Genomic DNA, 26566 nt, shown 5'->3' with positions numbered 1-26566 from the left:
TTTTAGGTACTTGAAGTAGTGATAAATGTAGGGGTGTACTTACTTTTTCCACATGCGAAATTTGCATTTATGTTTATTTAAATTATACAATGGACTACAAAATGTAAATGTTTCATGATATTTGTTATATTATATCACCTTTATCTATCAATATTGTTGAAATGAAGATCAAATAGCTGTTTGTTGAAATATGTTGAAAAAGTCAAAACTTTACATGGGGTGTACTTACTTTTTCACGTGACTGTCTATATGTATGTATATATATATATATATATATATATATATATATATATATATATATATATATATATATATATATATATATATATATATATATATATACGTGTATATATATATATATATATATATATATATATATATATATATATATATATATATATACGTGTATATATATATATATATACACAAAGAATTAAGTTAAGCACCCCCCCCGTTTTTTTACAACCTCGCACATTACAAGTTTGTTGTCGTCAAAACAGTGTAATATACCCATGATATTGCTATATTTTCTGGAGAAGTGATATTATGGTCACATAAAAACATAACAATCATGCCGTTTTCAATATTTTATTCTGAATAATTTAAGGTGAAAATTTTTGGGAATTTTAGGCATATTTTCACCTCAATTTAAGTATGGAGCTATAGGTCCATCACGGACAGTGTGGATGACGTTTATGTTTTCTAACGTACAGTCATTGTTCTGAGAAGACCTCTAGCGATCTTTGCGTCAATCCCATCTTCATGGATGACAACGCCAGGCCTCACCGTGCGAGACGCGTCCGAGCCTTGCTGGAGCAAGGTGCTGTGACAACCATCCCCTGGCCTGCGTACAGTCCTGACCTGAACCCCCTCGAGCACGTTTGGGACATGTTGGGACGACAAATTGCGAAGATGGTCCCTCCAATAGCCAATCTGGATGAATTGGAACGTGCATTACATCGGGAATGGAACAACCTGCCACAGCAACGCATACGACGGCTTACAGGGTCTATGAGACGTAGGGTTGAGTCAGTGATCCGATCACGTGGGTCCTACACACGTTATTGACGCAAAGATCGCTAGAGGTCTTCTCAGAACAATGACTGTACGTTAGAAAACCTAAACGTCATCCACACTGTCCGTGATGGACCTATAGCTCCATACTTAAATTGAGGTGAAAATATGCCTAAAATTCCCAAAAATTTTCACCTTAAATTATTCAGAATAAAATATTGAAAACGGCATGATTGTTATGTTTTTATGTGACCATAATATCACTTCTCCAGAAAATATAGCAATATCATGGGTATATTACACTGTTTTGACGACAACAAACTTGTAATGTGCGAGGTTGTAAAAAAACGGGGGGGGGGTGCTTAACTTAATTCTTTGTGTGTATATATATATATATATATATATATATATATATATATATATATATATATATATATATATATATATATATATACGTATATATATATATATATATATATATATATTTATATATATATGTATATATATGTGTATATATATATATATATATATATATATATATATATATATATATATATATATACGTATATATATATACGTATATATATATATATATATATATATATATATATATATATATATATATATATATATATATATATATATATATACATACAGGGGTGTTCCATAAGCCTAGAACCACCCCATAAGTCTGGAACCATAGGGCAAAATAATGGAAACGGCTTATATTCACAGAATGTGTTCAATGTGTCCACCATTATGATTGATACAAAAATGCAGACAATGTATCCAGTCAGCAGTCACACGGCGAGTCAGGAGTGAGGTTGTTACATGCGTCACTGATGCGCTCCCGCAAAATGTGAAGCATTCTGAATTTTTTCCTTGTAGACCAACACCTTAAGTGACCCCAGCGATAAACTAGAACAATGCGACTGTGTCGCCAATATGCCTCCGCATAGTCCCCACAACGGGTAGATGCCATTGTTCACTGTCCTAAAAATACTACGTGACCAACGACATCATCATTTTCAAACTATATGCAACAATGGTGCTCGATGATATTTGTAAAAATTAGCATCGATAGGGTAAGCGGTTTCAGAGATATAATTATTTGATATTTTCCTTCATTCCAATATGGCTGCCACACCATGTGACCAATGATGTTTTATTGATAATCTTTTAAACGCCATGCCTAGTCAATGACACGTAAAGTTTCGAGTCAATCGATTTGGTGGTTTGGGAGAAGATGTTTTTTTAAGGTTTTAGGTTAAATCCAATATGGCTGCCAAACCATGTGACCTATGATGTCGTAAATTTAATGCAAATGGGTCATAGATCATGTGCATGCAATTCCAGATTTTTAGGATAAGGAATTCGATTAAAACATTTTTGATTGGCATACCACTATGAGGTCATGCTTTTGTTCACTATTGGAAGTACTTGACAATGTGCCAAGTTTAAACTTTTTTCCATACAGCGGTTTCCAAGAAATAATTGTTTATTAACTGCGTTTAATCCAATATGGCTGCCATACCACGTGACCGATGACATCATAATTATCATAAAACATTCTCCATGGGTGTCACTCCTTCCCTGAAAGTTTTGTTTCAATTGGACATGTGGTTGCTGAGAAAAACGAGGTTTAGCCAGTACGGACGAACGGATGGACAGACGGACAACCCAAAAACATAATGCGTCCGGCCACCTTTGGGGTCGGAGGCATAATAAAAATCCAATGGGCTGAGATAGGGGCTCCTTGCCGGCTACTCCACAGGCCTTCGACATCCTATCCAATGACCAGGGAATTGCCGGCTCAGCTTCGCTCTTTTGTGGATGCTGTGATGGGCAGGAGTGCCATCCTGCTGTAACCATGTTGGGAAATCCCCATCTGCATTGAAGACACTGGGGAATGCTTCCTCGTTGAGCATACACAAGTAAGAGTCTCCTGTGACTGTGCCATCAAAAAAGAAGGGTCCTATGATGCGGTCACCTGCCAGAAATGAAAAAATCATGAATCACTTATTTTGCCTTATGGTTCGAAACTTATGGGACACTATATATATATATATATATATATATATATATATATATATATATATATATATATATTTTTTTTTTATATATATATATATATCAACAAAAAAATCTCCTTTCACCTTCTTTCTGCTGTTCCTTTTGTCCTGTTCTTTCTTCTGCTGTTCACCTTCTTTCGTTCGTTCACCAATCACCTTCTTTCTGCTGTTCCTTTTGTCCTGTTGCATCCTGATCCGTTCAGTGTTCTCGCTCTTCCACAAGCCTTGATTCTGCATCCAAAAAAACAACAAAGAAAAAAACATATTTGACTGTTGCTCGGACTTTAATACTTAAAATAAATAAATAAACACAATCGAGGTTCGTGGAAGAGCGAAGTGACAGAGGGTAAAGATGCAATGCACTGACAGTTGCTAAAGGAATGAATGAACAGGAAAAGGGAGAAAGGATGGGAGCGAACAGTAATCTACAATTATGAGGATTGGGTTGGGTTTGGTAGAGTTAATGGGGTAGAAAAGTGAGGGTAACAATGAGGGGGTTTACATAAGGCGATGCACATATGGTGACATAAGGTGACGATGACATAAGGCTTGAACATGTGGAGGCAAGAGTGCAAGTGAACCATCTTTAGAAGGCAGTTACACAAACGGGAGAACAAAGATGTGGATGTGTCCTTGAATTGGTGGAGGGTTACTGGAAGAACACGTGCATCGTGGGCGAAGTGGCGACGGTTGGAGGGCTGAGACTGGAGAAGAGGCAGACTTTTATAGAAATCGTGCTTGTGCAGTAACAACATTTGGTTCATTGAAAATATCCAATTGCATAAAATGCAGCAGAAACAGTTCAGATTTCCATGCATTTCTGAAGTGTCATAATTGGGTTTAAAACCTTCAAAGTTTGATTCTAATAATGTATTTCATGTGGTTATGGCAACATATACTACATTGTGGTGTATGCTGTATTTTATAGGAGTTGTTTAACTTTTGCCCCTAGAGTGAGCTATGAAGGGTGAAAAGTAAAGGGCCGCATACTTATTGCTTACAAAGAAGGGTTGGGTAGGAGACGTGCGAGGGTGGGTGAATGTTTAAAAAATAATCGAATTGAAAGGCGAAGGGTAATTGGACAGGTAGTCCAGCTGTTAATTTGGAAAATTGTGCACTTTGTGGTAAAAGCATTCCATTTGCCATGGGGGCTCTCCATTGGTGAAATATCATTTTTAGCCTTGGTCCATCTTGAGTCTTATCTATTTAAGGGGCGGGGCCAATTTTTTTTTTTTTAAGTGGGAGACCAATATCAAAAGCAAGTAAACTGACTTCAACGTTCAAAGTTTGTGCTATTTTTGGCCTTAAAATGGAAACATGAGGAGGGTAATACATTTTCAGATGTAGACCCATCTTATATCTTGACGTTTGTAGGAGCGGTACAAGATTATTTAAAGGGAAGGGACATGAGACAGAACGGAGCAAACTTACTCCAACATGCAGGGAAAACCAGCTTCTTGAGAGATGTCAAGTTTCTGAAGACTGTAATTGAAGAGTCTGGAGATCCCTTTTTGGAGGCCAGTAAGGATCTTCTTGTTCTGGACACAAAATACTTCATGAAAGAATCAGGTGTGGAAACTGAGAAATATTTAAGCATGAGCGGAGCAACAGTACAACACATTTGTTGGGGAAAGGCTGTCCATATGTGTGAAGCTAGTAATAGACAAATTACCAAATAATTAACTGAAATTATTCAATATCCCACCAGTCAATAAAATCTTTAAAAAGAGAAGCTACATGTGCAATAACTAAAGAATAACTGCAGCCTCCTCTCAAGGCTATATCGTGCATCCCAGGCAAAAGATGGAGATGTGGACCAGTTTTTTGCCCATGAAAACCAAACATGTTCAGAAATAGAAACATCCATTGAATCTCCAGTAGTTCTTGCCATCTTATTGGATCATGATGCTACTATAATACAGTTGTTGACTCCTGGAGCACTAATGACATTTCTTGCATGAGTTATGCGCAGCAGGTGTTCTTGCCATATATAATACAGTGGCTGGAGAATGGTCTGGGACGTATATCGGCCAGATAGTCTGGAGGGTACAACCAGACAAAAGAGTGGAAAGGGTGTTCGAAGAAGAGTTATTCAAACATCAGAAATTCCAAAGAACTGGAAAAACTTTCTGCGTGTCGATGAGAACAAGACAGAACTGTTCAGCTTCTTGATGCAGCAGGTCAATATGGTGGATGTACAGGCCAAGGAAATATATGCAACTGGAGATGACAGTGTTCACTGTTCTCCAGCAATCCTTGATGTAAGCAGGCCTGCAACATGCTCACACCAAAAACATGATATCCGCATGTTTTTACATGCAGTTGATGCCATGAAGAAAGGGCACAAGAAACTCATGTTATGCACAGTTGACGTCAATATCACAGTGCTGGCACAGAGGGGTAAGGTAATTGTTTTACTCTGTCTGTCTGACAGTCAGACCAAATTGAAAATCACTCCAAACAGGAAACCTACTGTTTTTAGGGACCTCATAAAGAACACAAACAGGCATGAATAATTAACTTAACCTGTTAAATAAGGTGGTGTAAGAGAGGGTGCATCAATGGTGGTAAACTTCCAATGCAATGCTTTTTTCCCCCGCTGCAGCCTCAACACCTTTGTTTTATTTCAATTGAATGATATCATTGAACACTGTAGAACACAAATCGCCCTGTTTGCACTTCCAAACGCCTTCAGTTTATTATTACTTGGGCAAAACGTTATGCCGTCTCGACCAATCAAAATTGCCATACGAATGGTGGCTTGTGCTTGGAAGAGTTGAAAAGACTCTTCCCATGTCATTTTTCTCAAGAATGTGTAGGGAAGGTGTTCGATGAACTCTCTAATGTTATGTCTTGTCACACATTTTCAACGTGCCTGACCCACCCCTAAAATAGGAAAGACATAAGATATGCCGACTCTGCAAAATCTGAAACTGTACCACCTACCTTTATTAAATACATCAGAATAAAAGCACACAGAAAGTTGAAGTAATAGTCAGATTGCTCATTAATGGATTTGTTCACTACCCCCCAATTTTCAAACCCCAAAAATATGGGTAAGACGCAAGATGGGTCAACATCTAAAAATGTACCTACCTTTAATTGCCTATTTCAGCCAAAACTTTGACACCAAATTGGACGGTTAGGGGTCAGATAAAAAAAATTGTGCCACATATTTAAAAAAAAAACAGGCGCCACCCCCGAAATAGGCAGTATACAAGATGGATTTACATCAAAATATGTACGACCGTCTTCTATTTTCCAATTTCAGACAAAGATAAAAAAATAAATAAAGGCAGGCTGTTGTGACATTGCTCCTTTTTAACCTTCTGGCCCCCACTTTTCAAAAACATGGCTTCGCCCCAAAATAGGTGAGATCCAAGATGGGTCCACCCCTGAAAATGGACCCAATGGAAAATGGAAAATCACCCAATGGTGATTAGACAATCAATGTTAGAAGTTTTATGCTTTTACCAAAAAGTGCGCAATTTCCCTCCCATGGGGGGCTTAACAGCTGGACAAGGGTGGAAAAAGGAGGGTAAGAGCGTTTATGAAAACAAGAAGAAGAAGAAGAAGAAAAGGAACAAGGTTGAAAGTAACTGAAAGGAGAATGTATGGGTTATACACAAGGGTATTTAGATAACTAAGGATCCATCTATTTATTACCAATGGAAGCTGGGGGTTAAAATTGAAAAAATTAAAATAAACAGAGAGTAATAACAGGAAGATGAAGAATATAGGGCGCATATGCATAAAGGGAATTGAGATTAAAATCCGTGCCATTTTTGAATATACAATAGATGGCTCTTACTGATGATGTGCAAAATTTCTTTCCTGGAAGTCCTTGGTGTCCTTGTGTTTATACTTCTCCCTCCCCCCCCCCCCCCTTCCCACGCCGCCTCCCCCCAAGCCCTCTCCCTCCCACACATTCCCGATGTCCCTCACAAATGTTGTGTTTACGTGCTTCCCCTTCTCTCCCCATCTTGTCCCACCGCTCCCCTTTTTATATACTTTGTTTGTTTGTTTGATTTGTTTGTGTGATAAATGTTAGCTCTTTCACGAGCCTCGATTATGTATACAAAAAAAAAAGAAAAGTTAAAACTGTTTTTTTGCCATTTATTTTCCTAAACGAACCGTGAATGCCTCTTGGAACCATCTATCCGTTGCTTATACATGCATTGCTTATGTCAGTCTTGTTTTTTAATCAATCTACATCCTACTTCCCTATGTACATATTTTCATAAATAGATGGCACCTTGTCAATGTAAGTTATGCAAACTGTTCATTAAGGAATTTCCGCTACAACTAGTGTGATGTGTGGATGTGACACGCTTCGCAAGACACGTCCTTTTTATGTTTCCTTGTACATCCATGTTAAATTGCCTTTGGACAGACATGAGATGAGACATGTGAGCCTGGTATTTGATTTGACTCCATTCGAACAATGCCCCAGGCCTCCTTTTGAAACAGCCTTGCACAGTTTACGTCCATCACTCCAATCATTGGCCTGTAGGTGCGTATCCAACCCCATCAACCCACTGAATCAACACCATAAATGGCTTGGAGACATAATTTCCAATAACCTATATTCACCTGCTTCTTGGTCTTTTCTCTAATCACCTTTTAGGTGTCTGGCATGTAGACTTCGCGACATTGGCCCGTTACAAAAGCCCACAGCACATTTTCATTCTTTAGTTTTCTAAACTTCTTAAAATTCATTGACTATAGGTTTTCTTTGTTTGACGCTTAGCGTGACCAATATCAAGGTTTTTTGTCCTCCTTTTTAACATATCTCCAAGTTCCTCTCCCTTGCCTTTGTCCATGCATATGCTACATCTACTATATTATACATAGTTGAACGTAAAGCTGGGCCAGCCAGTTCGTGAATGACTTGGGCCAATTGGCCCAAACTTTCCCTGGCCAACTCTATGAGGTGGGAATAATTGTGGCCATGAACGAACAACGACAATTTATTCGTTCTTTGTACTGTCGTTCCCTTTTCTGGGCCTTCACAGCTCTCTTGTGTAACAGAATTTTCCACTTCTTTTTTACATTTTCAAAGATCTTTGTTTTATCTGCCTCTCCTATGTACTCCCAAAACAACTGATTGCTTTCCACTTTTTGGTCCACTCAGGGCACAGATGATCTCCTCGTGGCATCAGCTGAGTGTCCAACGGACGATGAAGATCTTGAAGAATGCCAGATGTCCTCAGGTGAGCCTGTGCTCCTGACTTCCTTTCATTCGTATTCGAGTATCTGTTTATTTTATACCTAATCTAAAATTCCAAACGAATTCTTCCTTTCCCAGTTTCCAACAATGAAAAGGTAGCTCTTAAACTGGGTACACAAGATCCTTGTGAATCCCAGGTGAAAAAGCAAGACACATGGAAACATCCCTGTTATGTTCGCCATTGACACAGCACATACAATGTCGTGAATCTCACTTGATGGTGTAATGGTTAGCAGTGTTTCTCCCCATACTATAAGAGAGATGTTTGGCTGTCTCAATGTGTGTGTGCAATGTGCATGTGTGTGTGTGTTCTTAGACAGCAACATTCCTAAAAAGCTATTTTATGGTACGGTTGCAGGTGAAATAATTAGGACTGTGAGAGCAACCACACATAGCTCTGAATTTGTCAATAAAACCTCACACCTAGCTCGTCTTCACGCTGTTGAAACCAAAGCATTCAGAATCATTGGAATCTCCCGCGATGAAGCTAACTCCAAGGGCCTCTCACTCACTCACCGCAGGCAGGTTGGTGGTCTTTCCGTCTTCTACTGACTCCTATCTGGCCTTGCCCCCCCAGCTCTCTCTGGGCTCTGTCCCGCAAATATTCCTACAGGTCGCACAAGATCTGCCTGCAACCCTCTTATGGTCAAACTGCCAAAATCAAGACTCTCTGCTCACCTTCACTCCTTCATTCCTCTTTTCTCCCGCCTCTGGAACAAACTCCCTCACTCTCTTCAATCCCACTCCACCCTCCAGGTCTTTAAAACAGCTGTTCACCACCATCTCTTATCTTCCCCCATCCAAAACCTTGATCTTTTCTACCCCCGCTAATTTCACCCCAATTCCACTTTTTTGAAATACTAACTTCTGTCCTGGAAGTCCTTGGTGTCCTTGTGTTTTATACTTCTCCCTCCCCCCCCCCCCCCTTCCCACGCCTCCTCCCCCCAAGCCCTCTCCCTTCCACACATCTCCCTGCTCTCAAATGTTGTTTGTGTGCTTCCCCTTCTCTCCCCATCTTGTTTTCCGCTCCCTCTTTTTATATATTTTGTTTGTCTGGTTGATTTGTTTGTGAAGTAAATGTTAGCTCTTTCACGAGCCTCGATTCAGTATACAAAAAAAAAAAAAAAAAAATTACAACAACTAGTCTAGCACAGGGAGCTACATTTGGCAGATTAAAACAAGTTTTCTTTAATATCACAAAACGACACCAAATCGAATTAGTAAAATACAATACGAATAGTAAAAATATTATTCATGAGATATTTATGATGAGATATATCTTAAAAAGTTGTGGACAGATTATGATGAAACTTGGTGAATGAGTTGGGTAGGTGACCAAGACCAAGCTGATTAGATTTTGGTCGAAGTCCAGATTCAGATCCGGCCAATCAGTGAAATAAATACAAAACGTAAACTGTTCAGCCTGGAGCATGTATGTGCTTCACCAATTTACATTCTATTTTTTTTTCATCATGGATCACTTTGTATTTAAGTGGTGTGATAGAAACAAAGGAAAATCAAGTGCAAGATCAAAATGTACAGAGGAAAATGTAGCCAAAAAGAGGAAAATTGACGAGGGCAGAATGGTAAGAGAACTGGGAGCTAGCTGCCTTCGGGGTCAAGGGGTCAAAGTGTACAATAGGTTATTATGGTCTAAAGGGTCATAAAGAGTCCAGAGGGTATAAAGGGATTGAAAGGGGTCTAAAGGTGAAGAAGGTACTTTCCATTCATATGTAACTAATTTGTGTAGTCACGATTCAACAATACATAACAAGAAAGAGCAATTAGAGATTTCAAACCCTCGCCAGAATGTATTTTCAGTGGTTTTTAAGGCTTTTGTGTTAAAAGAAATATGGCAGATGAATGACATGACCGATGACGTCACCATTATTATTTTTTTCTCCACTAATTGATTCGTAAATTATGCTCAATAAATTTCATCTTGATCGGATGGAGTTTTGTGCTTGTCAAATTATGACATCATCACGAACAGATGCTATTCCACATAGAGAGTTCTTTACAATGAGTCATGTCTCAATTTTTTCTATGCAGCGCTTTCAGAGCTATAGAGGTGCAAATGTTTTCGGTTTTTTCCAAGATGGCGGCCAAACCACGTGACCGATGACGTCATCATCATTATTTTTTCTCCACGAATTTATGCCGACATGACGCTCAAGAAATTTCATCTTGATAGGATGAATTTTTGTACTTGTCAAATTATGATGTCATAATGGAGGCACCTATGACATAATCAGTAACACATTTTATTCTAATGGTGAGTTCTTTACAATGAGCCATGTCTCAATTTTTTCTATGCAGCACTTTCAGAGATATAGAGGTGCAAATGTTTTCGGTTTTCCAAGATGGCGGCCGAACCACGTGATCGATGACGTCATCATTATTCTTTTTTTCTCCACCAATTTATGCCTACATGATGCTCAAGAAATTTCATCTTGATAGGATGAAGTTTTGTACTTGTCAAATTATGACGTCATAATGGAGGCACCTTGACATCATCAGTAACACATTTTATTCCCCATGGTGAGTTCTTTACAATGTGCCATGTCTCAATTTTTTCTATGCAGCGCTTTTGGAGATGTAGAGGTGCAAATTTTTTCGGTTTTTCCAAGATGGCGGCCAAACCACGCGACCTATGACGTCATAATTATAATTAAAAGATTGTACTGTTGGAGTGCACCTATGGTGAACATTTCCTGTCAATCGGACCAATGGTTGCAGAGAAAATCATATTTATTCTGTGCGGACAAACAAAGAGACAAACAGACAGACAAAAAACAGTCTCAAATGCAATACCCTCTCCTCAGGCGAGGGTAATTAATAGACATACTCACATGGGTCTACAGTGACCACCATCTACCCCTGTTTTATATATATATAAAATACATATTTTATATATATATATAAATTTCTAGAAACCGGATCCGAATCCGGTTTTTCACCAAAATCAAATCATTTGGTCCTTGTCACATACGCTACATCTCTGTCAATTTTTGTCTGAATCCGTGCACAACGTTTTGAGATATTTTGTTCACAAACGGACAAACGGACAGACAGGAGTGAAAACATAACCTCCATCCACCTTTGGTGGGGGAGGTAAAGATGGTGAAACCTTCTCCAAGCTCTCTAAGCTTCTCTCTCCTGATGTCACACCGACCAATTGCAAAGCTCTTTTCCAAATCACCCCATGGTCCTCTCGGCCAATCATGAATTTCTGGGGCGTGGCCTGCTGGCTTTTTCTTCCACGCCCATCGCACCACTCTGGGGGCATGACCTTTTTCCTTATCAGGTCCATTGGGCAGGGCCTACTTGCCGAGAACCTGCCTGGCGTGCAGTGGACGGCCGTTGTGGTTTAACGGAGATGTTCATGGTCGGCCTTGCCAGCAAAACATAAAGGGAAAACGAGAGAGGAAGAAATCACATACTGGGGAAAACGAACCTTAATGCCTAACTAATTATCACTGCTTCACCCCTCGTGTGAAGACACATAAACAATCTTAAGCTACAGTTTCCCTACTTAAGTACATCGAGATTTCTCCTACTCATCCACGGTACGATTACGCAGTTCTACCTTCACTACGGTATCCCTTCATCTACCCCCATAAACATAACAATACATTCATGCATATTCAACAAGTACACTCAAACTGCCTCGGCCTCTACTTAAACCCTACTATGAGGCCACATTCCCCCTTTGCTTTCCCTCTATTCTCATAAACAAGCTCGTTATACATTCACAGCCTCCGTAGAGTCATCATTTAGACGAAGACAAATTAATGTTTTTAAAGGTTGTGTTACATTTTGTTTGTGTAATACCATATCCAGCTAATTGGGGAATGTTGTAGAATGCTTGATTCCTGGCCTCTTACATACATTCTTATTCTCGATTGCATTGCGTGTGGAACTATATGCAGGTATTGATGGTGTTGAGTGAGCAGAAAGGGTAGGGAGAGGGTTGGGGTGTAAGGGGTGGAAGGGATGGAAGGGATGGAAGGGGTGGCAGGGAAAGGGGTGGAAGAGATGGAAGTGGTGGAATTGGTGGAAGGGAGAGAAGAAAAGCAATCTTTGACTCATTTATATTTCTCAAAAGAACAGATTTATCTTTCTTCAATACATGCACACTCCGTGTCATACTTATAGTGCGTTAAAGTCCCTCGATTGATGTCGCACATCACTCGAGGAACAAGGACATCACAAAAATGAAATGTGGAATAAACGAAGAATCTTTCATAAAATATCGTGTCAGTTGAAGGCCGACAGTAAATAGCTATGGTGAAGGTAAAAGCCATCGGCCATTTGCTGCATTCCGAAGCTGGAAATACTGCTTCTCTTGGCAAAAAATTTATACTATGATTCTGATAGCCAGTCACATGTGTGGCGTGTACTAGCAGCTCATGTACTGAACATGCGTGGCCAGTCTTCAAGTACTATAGTGTATGTGAGCCTGGGAGCTATTGTCCATTTTCTCAGACCTAGCACTCATCCCTGAGGCCTATCGATCAAGCCTAAACTAGTGGCTGGTCGTCGCAGAGACAAATGGGCTTGTCAGACAAGGCGCCGAGCAGGCCGAATCCATACAATCACTCTAAAAGTTTTGTTCAAATGCCAGATCGAGGGGAGGGGTGTAAAAGGAAGCACAGATGCTGTTATTAGTACAGAAAGAGAGGCATTCCAATGGAGATTGGAAATTTTAAATTCAAGGTGTGTGTTTGTGTGTGTTTGTGTGGGTGCACGCATATAAATACGCACTTGCACACACCGAGGAAAGTAGTTCACGGTTTCATAGATAGTTCTTTTATATTGAAGAGCATGAATAATAAATAATAGTGCTTTGCGGGAATTTTGTGTAACGATTTTGTATATCATGGGCAAGTTAAGCAGGAATTGACATCAATGCTGCTAAAAGCATTTTGGGTAAAACCTAAAAACTTGCTAAAAGCATTCTAGGTAAAAAAAACAAAAAACAATTATGAAATTCATAGGAGATTGCCTGCACTATTTGGTAATGCATATCATTCAGGAAGTTGTGTTTAAACAGTGCAGCGAGTTTAAAATGGCCTTGAATTTGCGGATGATATTGAGCATATGACAAGCTGTCATTGTAGCAAAAAAATATTGTGTTGAACAATTACTTTGGGAAAATTGGAGGATTGCCAGTTCTGGAATTCCAGAGGAATTATATTTCAGTGTCGGAAACCTAGAGTTTTGTTGTGGAAAATTTTTTTGTGGAATAAATCATTCATTGACATTTGAAATTTGTTAACGTTAATGCAAGGTCGGTGCCAAAGGACCTTTTTTTTTTTTTTTTTTTTTTTTTTTTGTATACAAGATCGAGGCTCGTGAAAGAGCGAACAATAATCACACGGAAAGACAAACCGACACAAAAACATATAACATCGGGAGCAGTAGACAAGATGGGGAGAGAGGGGGAAGGACACAAACACAATATTTGAGAGCAGGGACCGAGAGACATGGAGACATCGAGAGATCTGAGAGAGGGCGAGGGCTTTGGGGGGGGGGCATGGGAATGGGGGGGGGGGGTGGGAGAGGAATAAAACATATGGACACGGCCAGGACTTCCAGGAAAGAAGTTGGAATTTCAAACAAGGTGGATCTGGGGTGAATTAGCGGGGGTAGAAAAGATCAAGGTTTTGGATGGGGGAAGATAAGAGATGGTGGTGAACAGCTGTTTTAAAGACCTGGAGGGAGGAGTGGGATTGAAGGGAGTGAGGGAGTTTGTTCCAGAGGCAGGAGAAAGAGGAATGAAAGAGTGAAGGTGAGCAGAGAGCCGAGATTTCGGCAGTTTAACCATCAGAGGGTTGCTGGCAGATCTTGTGCGGCCTGTAGGAATATTTGGGGGACAGAGCACAGAGAGAGCTGGGGCTGCAAGGCCGGAGAGGAGTCGGTAGAAGACAGAAAGACCACCTACCTGCCTGCGGTGAGTGAGTGAAAGGCCCTCAGAGATAGCTTCATCGCGGGAGATTCCAATAATTCTGAAAGCTTTGGTTTCAACAGCGTGAAGCCGAGCTAGGTGTGAGGCAGGAGCACCGGCCCATAGGGGAGAACAGTATTCCATTGAGCTGCGGATGAAAGCCTTGTATGTGGTGAGGAGCTCAGGTGTGCCGAGGAAGGACTTCACACGATGGAGGATGCCCAGTCGGCGACTGGCTTTGGAGGCCAGCTTGGAAATGTGGTTTTCCCAAGAAAGATCATGGCAGATAGTGAGACCCAAAAGCTTGAGCGACAGAACTTCTTGGAGAGGATTGTTGAGAAAGTAGATGGGAGGGTTGTCCAGTCGATCTTTTCAGAGAGACATAGTAAGAGTGTGAGATTTGTCAGGATTGAAAGACATGTTCCACTTGTTTGACCAGTCTGTGATTTTGTCCAAGTCTTCAGAGAGTGAGGAGGCTGCAGACTGCCGATCTAAGGGAAGAGGAATGGAGCGGCAGAGAGTGGAGTCATCAGCAAAGAGATAGAGAGGATTTTCAAGAGAGTCAGAGAGATCATTGATGAAGACCAGAAAAAGCACAGGGCCCAGAACACTGCCTTGGGGAACTCCAGCCTGAACAGGAAGAGGAGATGAGAGAACCCCATTCAGGTCCACACGTTGACGACGACTAGAGAGGAAGTCAGCCAGCCATGCGTGGAGATTTCCATGGATACCAAAGGAGGAGAGTTTGGTGAGCAGAGCGGGGTGCCAGACCGTATCGAAGGCACGTGATATGTCGAGGGAGACAGCTCTAATTTCCTGTTTGGCATTGAGGACCTCCATTGTTGAGACAGCAGAAGCATCATGTCCAGAGTAGAGTGACCTGGTCTGAAACCAAATTGATGCTCAGAGATCAAACCATTGGAGAAGAGGAAAGATTTCATATCCAAAGCAATGATGGATTCCATGACTTTGCTGATAATTGGGAGAAGGCTGATTGGTCTGTAGTTGCTAGGATCTGTTTTTGCACCTTTTTTGTGCAAAGCGGTGATGTTGGCTGATTTCCAAGCAGATGGCAGTTGACCTTGAGCAAAAGAGAGGGTGAAGAGAACAGAGAGACGGTGAGATAGAGCGGCAGAGCAGGATTTTAGGACCCGTGGGCTGATGCCGTCGGGTCCAGTTGCAGAATCAGAGTCGAGGGTTGACAGAAACTTTTCCACCTTGTCAGGAGGAAAGGACACGGAGTCCAGGAGCAGCTGGGTACGACTGGGTACAGAGAGGGATGGGTTTGGGACACAAGATTTCGAGGCAAACACAGAGTTGAGGCATTCAGCTTTTTCACGTGCGGAGTCAGCTGTGTAGCCGTTTGAGGTAAGGGAGGGGATGGAGGGGGAACAAACACCAGAAACGGATTTGACCAGACGCCACCAGGATTTGGAAGAGGGGGACAGATAAGAGAGTTTGGTCTTGAGAACCGAGAGATATTGTTTCCTGGCTCTCCTGAGGGTGGACACACACTTGTTTCGGGCTTTGTGAAAGGAAATGAGATTTCCTTCCGTTGGATTTGCTTTCCAGGAGACGAAGGCAAGTTGTTTCTGGGCAACAGCCTCACCACAAGATTCCGTGTACCATGGACGGGAGGAAGGGTATGACAACTGAAGACGAGATGGGATAAATCTGTGCATGAGGGAGAGCAATTTACTTTGGAAGAATTCCCAGGATGAGTTGATGTCAGAGGTGGTAGAGATGGGAGACCAGTCCAGATGATTGATGGCTGCTTGAAGACCGTGCCAGTTGGCCTGAGTGAAATGCCAGACTCGTCGACGCTGAGCAGGCTCCCTGAGAATGGTCAGAGAGATGTCCACTTTAACAAGGATATGATCAGATGATCCGATCCGACCTCGTGTTTGATCCAAAGGAACTCGTGGGGAAATTGAAAAAGAGCTCCTGGAACTATCAGGGTGATGAAGATGATTCATTGAGGTACACTTAGACATGTCATGAGACATTCTTACTCCCATCGCCAAAAAAATTAAAGGTTCAGTTATTAGCAAACAGCTTATGGGAAATGTTTTCGACATCTTAACGTTTTCACTCATGTGGATATTATTGAACATGAGGGCACCATTAATGCATATTACTGTAATGTCTTCTTGTGCAGTGAAGTGAGAGAAGCAGCACACGTACCGCCATGTTTGCTGTCTCAGGGCATGACATTACTGTCGGATCATGGTCATCACCTTGCATGGCAAATCTGATCACGACTACTCTAATGCGGATGGGTTGGGAAGTTCCAGATCATACTCCATACAGTCCAGACTTAACCCCTGATGATTTTCATCAAACAACATCTTGGAGACATGATGTTTGCAAACTGATGAAGACTTTGAAGCACATCCTGAAATGGCTGTGAACCTGACCCCTCCCAAAACATGCCTACTGGTAGGGTTGTCAAACTGACGAATATGGATGTTAACCCCTCTGCCCATCACTTTAAATTAAAGGGGTTTAATGCAGCGGTAGAAGCGTCCCTTTTCATGCCCTCCCTCCACTGCACCCATGGAACCACCTGTCAGCAAGAGAGGGTTCAGCAAGCCTCGCTACCCGGCCTTACGTCCCGTGCATGGGTGGCCAAGGTGGGTATGGCCGCTTCCGATCTGTGTCTGAAGGTCTTGAACAGTCGAGCCAGATATGCACTCAGAACAAGGTATACCAAGCGGTGTGCGCCGCCAACGATGTCCATTGCCTTTTCAGGTAGGCCTGCCGGACAGCGGGACCATCTTTGGCACCTGATTCCTCCTCCTAGATATGAGTTCACAAGTAAACCCACATTTTCACGTCTAATGGCGATGGAGGACCTACCAATGGCAGCATTTTAGCATCAATGGGACAAGTGAACTGTGTGTCGCACTGTCGCAGGGGGGAGGATACCTTGAGAAATTGGTGGTTTCATCAACGTCATTGTACTTCTTGATTTTCTACAATGATAAATCTGTGTTTACGATATATACTAGTGGGTCATGCGTGCACAATGCAAGCAAAGCCGGGGGCGCATCCTACAACAACAACAACATGCATTTTAACACCATTTGTCGGGCGCATCCTACATGCAGACATAATAAATACAGGGTTTTACATATTTAATGAAGTGGAATGTGAAATACATTCATATATTTGATTAAGTGGATTGTACTTTTAAGTAGACATGTAATTCTAAAAGGGAATTCTAAAGTTTATCGATTCCGTTTCCGGTCCGGTCGTGAGAGGACGCTGGCGTCACTTGCTCGCCGCTTCTCTGACTGGACCATTGTCCGTATCTTGCTTTCCTGGTGGTCGTGGCGGATTTTTGGCCATTGAGTCTGCCCTCTGCATGGTCCCGGCTCTGCTCTGCTGCTCCTGGCTTCACCTGCTCGGCTCCTTCGCTGTTTCCTCGGGCTCACTCTCATGGGTTGTGCCCATTGTTTGCAGCGGCGGTGGTGGCGGTTTGCCGCCGTGATCTTGATTAGCGGCGGCGGTCGTTTGCCGCTGCATTTGCCGCTTTGCCTCCTCAACCTTGGCCTCGTGCTCGTCTCTTCGCTCCTGTCTGCCCTCTGCATGGTCCCGGCTCTGCTCCTGGCTTCACCTGCTCGGCTCCTTCGCTATTTCCTCGGGCCCACTCCCGTGGGTTGTGACGATTGTTTCGCCTCCTCACCCTTGGCCTCGTGCTCGTCCCTTCGCTCCTGCTGGCATGGCTCTGCGGTACTCCGCCGCAAGGCTTCTCCTGCTTAAAACCCGCTCCACCCCATCATGCATCTCTGCAATCAAATCGAATGGACTCCTGCGTCGACCCAGGTACATTCACCGTGGCTCCGGTCGTAAGTTTGTTTATTTACAATCAGGTCACTCCATCCCCATCCTCTGGTCGGCTCAGCGCACTCCCACTCATCATTCCAACACACCTGGTCACAACAACGCACAAAATCGCACCTCCTGTCTGCGAACCCTGGCCAAATCACCTGGATTCATACCCGCCGTACAAAACAACATCAAGCTCACCCTGTTCAATACCCGGTCCCTCAACAACAAATGCCTCATCCTGAACGACTACATCCTGGAAAATAAACTGGACTTTCTCTGTCTCACTGAGACCTGGCAACAACCACTGGACTACTACACGCTCAACCTCACCACACCCAATGGATATTCTTACATCAATAAACCACGCTCGGAGGGCCGAGGTGGTGGAATTGCCGTTATTCACCGACAAGACATCAAGACCAACCTCATCTCCATCTCATCTGCTCCATCATTTGAACACCTGGCTTTTAAACTCTCTGGTCACACACAGTCAGTCATGGCTGTTGTCTACCACCCTCCCAAACCACACCCATCATTCCTGTCTGACTTCTCCTACTTTCTGACCCAGCTATGTTCCCTCTCCCCCTCAATCCTCCTCCTTGGTGATTTCAATATCCACATGGACTCCACTGACTCCATGCTAACCACTGACTTCACTGATTTACTCACCTGCTTTAACCTCACTCAACATGTCAACTTTCCTACCCATAACCGTGGTCACATTTTGGACCTTGTCTGCTCTACTGGACTAATTTTGCACCATCTCTCTGGCTCCGACCTCACTCTCTCTGACCACCTAGCCAGCACTCTGACCATCAACATCCCCACCCCAGCACCTAGGCATTATCGCACTATCAACTTCCGTAAGCTAAACGCTCTTTCACCTACCTCATTCTCATCGACCCTCTCTGAAAAAATGTCCACTTCTCCATTCGTTGACCTCCACACCCCTTCTGACCTCACTGACTACTACAACCACACTCTCTCCTCCTGCCTTGACCAACTTGCACCTATAAAAACCAAAACAGTTTCTTTCACCCATTCTGCTCCCTGGTTTACCCCTGAACTCCGCCTGATGAAAACTCGTGCTCGCCAACTTGAAAGACTCCGCAATAAAACAGGTCTCACAGTTCACTCCCAGGCCTACAAGGACCACATACAACACTATAAAGATGCCCTCTCCCGCGCCCGCTCCGCCTACTACTCTCAAATTATCCACTCTGGCTCCGGAAACCCAAAAGCACTCTTCTCTACAATAAACAAACTCCTCAGCCCCCTGAACACCACCACCCAGTCATTCACAATAGACAACTGCATCTCCTTCCTTTCATTCTTCCAACGCAAAATTGAAAACATCTACAACAGCTTGACCACCGCCGCACCTGCTCCCCCTCAAACCACCTGCCCCCCCTTATCCTGCCATCCCCTGTCTCAATTCTCCCCAGTCTCCCCTACTGACCTCTCTGAACTCCTCATCGGAATGAAAACTGCCACCTGCACTCTTGACCCCATCCCCTCCAGCTTTGTCAAGGCCTCCCTTCCTGCTCTCTCTCCACTTATCATTGCAACAATAAACTCCTCCTTGTCTACAGGCATCGTCCCACCATCCCTCAAAATTGCTGCTGTTACCCCCATTCTGAAAAAACCTGGCCTAAACCCTGACACCCTAAATAACTTCAGACCCATCTCCAACCTACCCTTTCTGTCAAAGGTTTTGGAACGCGCTGTAGCCACTCAACTCAAACATCACCTCTCTGCCAATAACCTGTATGAAACATTCCAATCCGGATTCCGCTCCTACCACAGTACTGAAACTGCTCTCCTCAAAATCACCAACGACCTTCTCCTCTCCTCTGACGCTGGCAACCTCAACATTCTCATCCTCCTCGACCTCAGCGCCGCCTTTGACACCATCGATCACACCATCCTCCTCACCCGACTTGAAACCACCTTTAACATTACCGGCACTGCCCTCTCTTGGATTAAATCATACCTCTCTGACAGACGTCAGTTCATCTCCATCAATAACTGCAAATCCCCCACTGCTCCCCTCCCCCAAGGTGTCCCCCAAGGTTCAGTTATTGGTCCCCTCCTCTTCATCCTTTACCTGTCCCCCCTCAGTCACTTAATCCGCCGTCATGGTCTCCAATTCCACTGCTTCGCCGATGACATCCAGCTTTTCATCTCCACCAAGTCCATCTCCACCGCCACCCACTCTATCCTGACAAACTGCATCACTGAAATAAAATCCTGGCTTCAAATCAACTTCCTCAAACTTAACTGTGATAAATCTGAAATAATCATCATTGGCCCAAAAACGCTCACCAAGTCCACCCATAACTTTGCCCTCAACATCGACGGTTTCCCAGTATCCACCTCCCCTCACATCCGGAATCTTGGCATCATCTTTGACCAAACCCTCTCCTTCGACAAATACACTAAACAGATCACAAAGACAGCCTTCTTTCACCTGAAAAACATCGCCCGTCTCCGTCCATCCCTCTCCTCCGTGGCTGCAGAAACCCTCATCCACGCCTTCATCACTTCCCGTCTGGACTACTGCAATAGCCTCCTTTATGGTTCACCCTCAACAATCACCAATAAACTCCAATACATTAGAACTCCGCTGCCCGTCTACTCACCCATTCCCGGACCCGTGACCACATCACCCCCGTCCTTTACAAGCTTCACTGGCTCCCCATCTCCCAGAGAATCCAGTACAAAATCCTCCTCTTGACCTACAAAGCCCTCCATAACCTGGCCCCATCCTACCTGGCTGACCTCCTCTCCAGACACACTCCCACCCGCAACCTCTGCTCTGCTGGTACCAACCTCCTGACCCCCCCCCCCCCCCCCATCCGGACCAAATTTAGAACCTGGGGGGACAGGGCCTTCTCCATCGCTGCTCCCACCCTCTGGAACTCGCTCCCTCACACCATCAGAGACTCCTCCTCACTCACCACATTCAAAACATCACTCAAGACCCACCTGTTCAACACTGCATTCAACATTTAACCCACAGCATCTAACCCCTGACTATCTCCTCTCCTTCTCCCTCCTTTGTGCTTTGAATATTTCCCTATTGATTCTTCTTTTTTGCAATTGTTTTTATGTTTTGCTATGCATTATGTTTTGCACTCTGTCAAAGCGTCTTTGGGCTTCCTGAAAAGCGCTATATAAAATAAATGCATTATTATTATTATTATTATAAAGGGTAATTCTAAGAGGTAATTCTAAGGGGTAATTCTAAGGGGTTCTAAATCGTAAATCTAAAGGTTTGTAAAGGGTAATTCTAAAGGTTTCTAAAGGGTAATTCTAAGGGGTTCTAAATGGTAAATCTAAAGGGTAATTCTAAGGGATTCTAAATGGTAATTCCAAAGGGTAATTCTAAAGGGTAATTCTAAAGGGTAATTCTAAAGGGTAATTCTAAAGGGTAATTCCAAAGGGTAATTGTAAAGGGTAATTCTGAGGGGTAATTCTAAGGGGTTCTAAATCGTAAATCTAAAGGTTTCTAAAGGGTAATTCTAAAGGTTTCTAAAGGGTAATTCTAAGGGGTTCTAAATGGTAAATCTAAAGGGTAATTCTAAGGGATTCTAAATGGTAATTCCAAAGGGTAATTCTAAAGGGTAATTCTAAAGGGTAATTCTAAAGGGTAATTCCAAAGGGTAATTCTAAAGGGTAATTCTAAAGGGTAATTCTAAAGGGTAATTCCAAAGGGTAATTGTAAAGGGTAATTCTGAGGGGTAATTCTAAGGGGTTCTAAATGGTAAATCTAAAGGTTTTTAAAGGGTAATTCTAAAGGTTTCTAAAGGATAATTCGAAAGGGTAATTCTAAAGGGTAATTCGAAAGGGTAATTCCAAAGGGTAGTTCTAAAGGGTAATTCCAAAGGGTAATTCTAAAGGGTAATTCGAAAGGGTAATTCTGAAGAGTGATTCTAATGGGTAATTCTAAAGGGTAATTCCAAAGTGTAATTCCAAAGGGTAATTCTAAAGGGTAATTCTAAAGGGTAATTCTGAAGAGTGATTCTAATGGGTAATTCCAAAGGGTAATTCCAAAGGGTAATTCCAAAGGGTAATTCTAAAGGGTAATTCCAAAGGGTAATTCTAAAGGGTAATTCTAAAGGGTAATTCTAAAGGATAATTCTAAAGGGTAATTCCTAAGGGTAATTCTAAAGGGTAATTCTAAAGGGTAATTCTAAAGGGCAATTTAAAAGGTTAATTCTAAAGGGTAATTCTAAAGGGTAATTCTAAAGGGTAATTCTAAAGGGTAATTCTAAAGGGTAATTCCAAAGAGTGATTCTAAAGGGTAATTCGAAAGGGTAATTTGAAAGGGTAATTCTAAAGGGTAATTCGAAAGGGTAATTCTAAAGGGTAATTCTAAAGGGTAATTCGAAAGGGTAATTCGAAAGGGTAATTCTGAAGGGTAATTCTAAAGGGTAATTCCAAAGGGTAATTCTAAAGGGTAATTCTGAAGGGTAATTCTAAAGTGTAATTCTAAATTGTAATTCTAAAGGGTAAATCTAAAGGTTAATTCGAAAGGGTAATTCTAAAGGGTAATTCTAAAGGGTAATTCTAAAGGGTAATTCTAAAGGGTAATTCTAAAGGGTAATTCTGAAGGGTAATTCTAAAGGGTAATTCTAAAAGGTGATTCTGAAGGGTAATTCTAAAGGGTAATTCTAAAGTGTAATTCCAAAGATTAATTCTGAAGGGTAATTCTAAAGGGTAATTCTAAAGGGTAATTCTAAAGATTAATTCTGAAGGGTAATTCTAAAGGGTAATTCTAAAGTGTAATTCTAAAGGGTAATTCTGAAGGGTAATTCTAAAGGGTAATTCTAAATGGTAATTCTAAAGGGGGAATCCAAAGGGTAATTCCAAAGATTAATTCTGAAGGGTAATTCTAAGAGTGATTCTGAAGGGTAATTATAAAGGGTAATTCTAAAGGGTAATTCTAAAGGGTCATTATAAAGGGTAATTATAAAGGGTAATTCTAAATGGTAATTCTAAAGGGTAATTCTAAAGGGTAATTATAAAGGGTAATTCTGAAGATTAATTCTGAAGGGTAATTCTGAAGGGTAATTCTGAAGGGTAATTCTAAAGGGTAATTCTAAAGGTTGATTCTAATTGTTAATTCTAAAGGCGAATTCTAAAGGGTAATTCTGAAGGGTAATTCCGAAGGGTAATTCTAAAGGGTAATTCTAAAGGGTAATTGGAAAGGGTAATTCCAAAGGGTAATTCCAAAGATTAATTCTGAAGGGTAATTCTAAAGGGTAATTGGAAAGGGTAATTCCAAAGGGTAATTCCAAAGATTAATTCTGAAGGGTAATTCTAAAGTGTGATTCTAGAGGGTAATTCTAAAGGTTAATTCTAAAGGGTAATTATAAAGGGTAATTCTGAATGGTAATTCTAAAGGTTAATTCTAAAGGGTAATTCTGAAGGGTAATTCTAAAGGGTAATTCTAAAGGTTGATTCTAATTGTTAATTCTAAAGGCTAATTCTAAAGGGTAATTCTAAAGGGTAATTGGAAAGGGTAATTCCAAAGGGTAATTCCAAAGATTAATTCTGAAGGGTAATTCTAAAGTGTGATTCTAGAGGGTAATTCTAAAGGTTAATTCTAAAGGGTAATTCCAAAGGGTAATTCTGAAGGGTAATTTCAAAGGGTAATTCTAAAGGTTAATTCTAAAGGTTAATTCTAAAGGGTAATTCCAAAGGGTAATTCTGAAGGGTAATTCCGAAGGGTAATTCTAAAGGTTAATTCTAAAGGGTAATTCCAAAGGGTAATTCTAAAGGCTAATGCTAAAGGGTAATTCTAAAGGGTAATTCTAAATGTTAATTCTAAAGGGTAATTCCAAAGGGTAATTCTGAAGGGTAATTCTGAAGGGTAATTCTAAAGGGTAATTCTAAAGGGTAATTCTAAAGGTTAATTCGAAAGGGTAATTCCAAAGGGTAATTCTGAAGGGTAATTCTAAAAGGTGATTCTAAAGGGTAATTCTAAAGGGTAATTCTAAAAGGTGATTCTAAAGGGTAATTCTAAAGGGTAATTCTAAACGGTAATTCTAAAGGCTAATTATAAAGGGTAATTCTAAATGGTAATTCTAGAGGGTAATTCTAAAGGGTAATTATAAAGGGTAATTCTAAAGTAATTCCAAAGGGTAATTCCAAAGATTAATTCTGAAGGGTAATTCTAAAGTGTAATTCTGAAGGGTAATTCCAAATGGTAATGCTAAAGGGTAATTCCAAAGATTAATTCTAAATGGTAATTCTAAAGGTTAATTCTAAAGGTTAATTCTAAAGGTTAATTCTAAAGGGTAATTCAAAAGGGTAATTTTAAAGGGTAATTCTAAAGGGTAATTCTGAAGGTTAATCCTAAAGGGTAATTTTAAAGGGTAATTATGAAGGGTAATTCTAAAGGTTAATTCTAAATGGTAATTCAAAAGGTTAATTCTAAAGGTTAATTCTAAAGATTAATTCTGAAGGGTAATTCTAAATGGTAATTCTAAAGGGTAATTCTAAAGGGTAATTCCAAAGGGTAATTATAAAGGGTAATCATAAAGGGTAATTCTAAAGGGTAATTCTAAAGGGTGATTCTAAAGGGTAATTCTAAAGGGTAATTCAAAAGGGTAATTCTAAAGGGTAATTCTAAAGGGTAATTCCAAAGGGTAATTCCAAAGGGTAATTCTAAAGGGTAATTCTAAAGGGTAATTCTAAAGGGTAATTCCAAAGGGTAATTCCAAAGGGTAATTCTAAAGGGTAATTCAAAAGGGTAATTCTAAAGGGTAATTCTAAAGGGTAATTCCAAAGGGTAATTCCAAAGGGTAATTCTAAAGGGTAATTCTAAAGGGTAATTCTAAAGGGTAATTCCAAAGGGTAATTCTAAAGGGTAATTCTAAAGGGTAATTCTGAGGGGTAATTCTAAGGGGTTCTAAATGGTAAATCTAAAGGTTTTTAAAGGGTAATTCTAAAGGTTTCTAAAGGGTAATTCTAAAGCGTAATTCTAAAGGGTAATTCTAAACGGTAGTTCTAAAGGGTAATTCCAAAGGGTAATTCCAAAGGGTAATTCAAAAGGGTAATTCTAAAAGGTGATTCTAAAGGGTAATTCTAAAGGGTAATTCTAAACGGTAATTCTAAAGGCTAATTATAAAGGGTAATTCTAAATGGTAATTCTAGAGGGTAATTCTAAAGGGTAATTATAAAGGGTAATTCTAAAGTAATTCCAAAGGGTAATTCCAAAGATTAATTCTGAAGGGTAATTCTAAAGTGTAATTCTGAAGGGTAATTCCAAATGGTAATGCTAAAGGGTAATTCCAAAGATTAATTCTAAATGGTAATTCTAAAGGTTAATTCTAAAGGTTAATTCTAAAGGTTAATTCTAAAGGGTAATTCAAAAGGGTAATTTTAAAGGGTAATTCTAAAGGGTAATTCTGAAGGTTAATCCTAAAGGGTAATTCTAAAGGGTAATTTTAAAGGGTAATTATGAAGGGTAATTCTAAAGGTTAATTCTAAATGGTAATTCAAAAGGTTAATTCTAAAGGTTAATTCTAAAGATTAATTCTGAAGGGTAATTCTAAATGGTAATTCTAAAGGGTAATTCTAAAGGGTAATTCCAAAGGGTAATTATAAAGGCTAATTATAAAGGGTAATCATAAAGGGTAATTCTTAAGGGTAATTCTAAAGGGTGATTCTAAAGGGTGATTCTAAAGGGTAATTCTAAAGGGTAATTCCAAAGGGTAATTCTAAAGGGTAATTCAAAAGGGTAATTCTAAAGGGTAATTCTAAAGGGTAATTCCAAAGGGTAATTCCAAAGGGTAATTCTAAAGGGTAATTCTAAAGGGTAATTCTAAAGGGTAATTCCAAAGGGTAATTCTAAAGGGTAATTCTAAAGGGTAATTCTGAGGGGTAATTCTAAGGGGTTCTAAATGGTAAATCTAAAGGTTTTTAAAGGGTAATTCTAAAGGTTTCTAAAGGGTAATTCTAAAGCGTAATTCTAAAGGGTAATTCTAAACGGTAGTTCTAAAGGGTAATTCCAAAGGGTAATTCCAAAGGGTAATTCAAAAGGGTAATTCTGAAGAGTGATTCTAATGGGTAATTCTAAAGGGTAATTCCAAAGGGTAATTCTAAAGGGTAATTCTAAAGGGTAATTCTGAAGAGTGATTCTAATGGGTAATTCCAAAGGGTAATTCCAAAGGGTAATTCCAAACGGTAATTCCAAAGGGTAATTCTAAAGGGTAATTCCAAAGGGTAATTTTAAAGGGTAATTCTAAAGGGTAATTCTAAAGGGTAATTCTAAAGGGTAATTTGAAAGGGTAATTCCAAACAGTGATTCAAAAGGGTAATTCAAAAGGGTAATTCGAAAGGGTAATTCTAAAGGGTAATTCTAAAGGGTAATTCTAAAGGGTAATTCCAAAGGTGAATTCTAAAGGGTAATTCTAAAGGGTAATTCTAAAGGGTAATTCTAAAGGGTAATTCCAA

The 26566-nt window shown here is 40.7% G+C and overlaps 1 protein-coding gene across 1 annotated transcript in view; it reads left to right on the top strand.

The window, feature by feature from the left end:
* LOC137436834 (neurexin-1-beta-like) overlaps positions 1–26566 on the top strand; it is a 513626-nt gene that overhangs the window by 463061 nt on the left and 23999 nt on the right. Inside the window, exon 5 of the mRNA XM_068130988.2 lies at positions 8221–8299. Coding sequence (XP_067987089.2) covers positions 8221–8299 — 79 coding nt within the window. The remainder of the gene's footprint in view (positions 1–8220; positions 8300–26566) is intronic.

The sequence above is a fragment of the Myxine glutinosa genome, chromosome 11, assembly GCF_964187855.1.
Source record: "Myxine glutinosa chromosome 11, kmMyxGlut1.1, whole genome shotgun sequence".
NCBI classification, from domain to species: domain Eukaryota; kingdom Metazoa; phylum Chordata; class Myxini; order Myxiniformes; family Myxinidae; genus Myxine; species Myxine glutinosa.
This window is presented reverse-complemented; position numbering and strand designations above follow the sequence as displayed.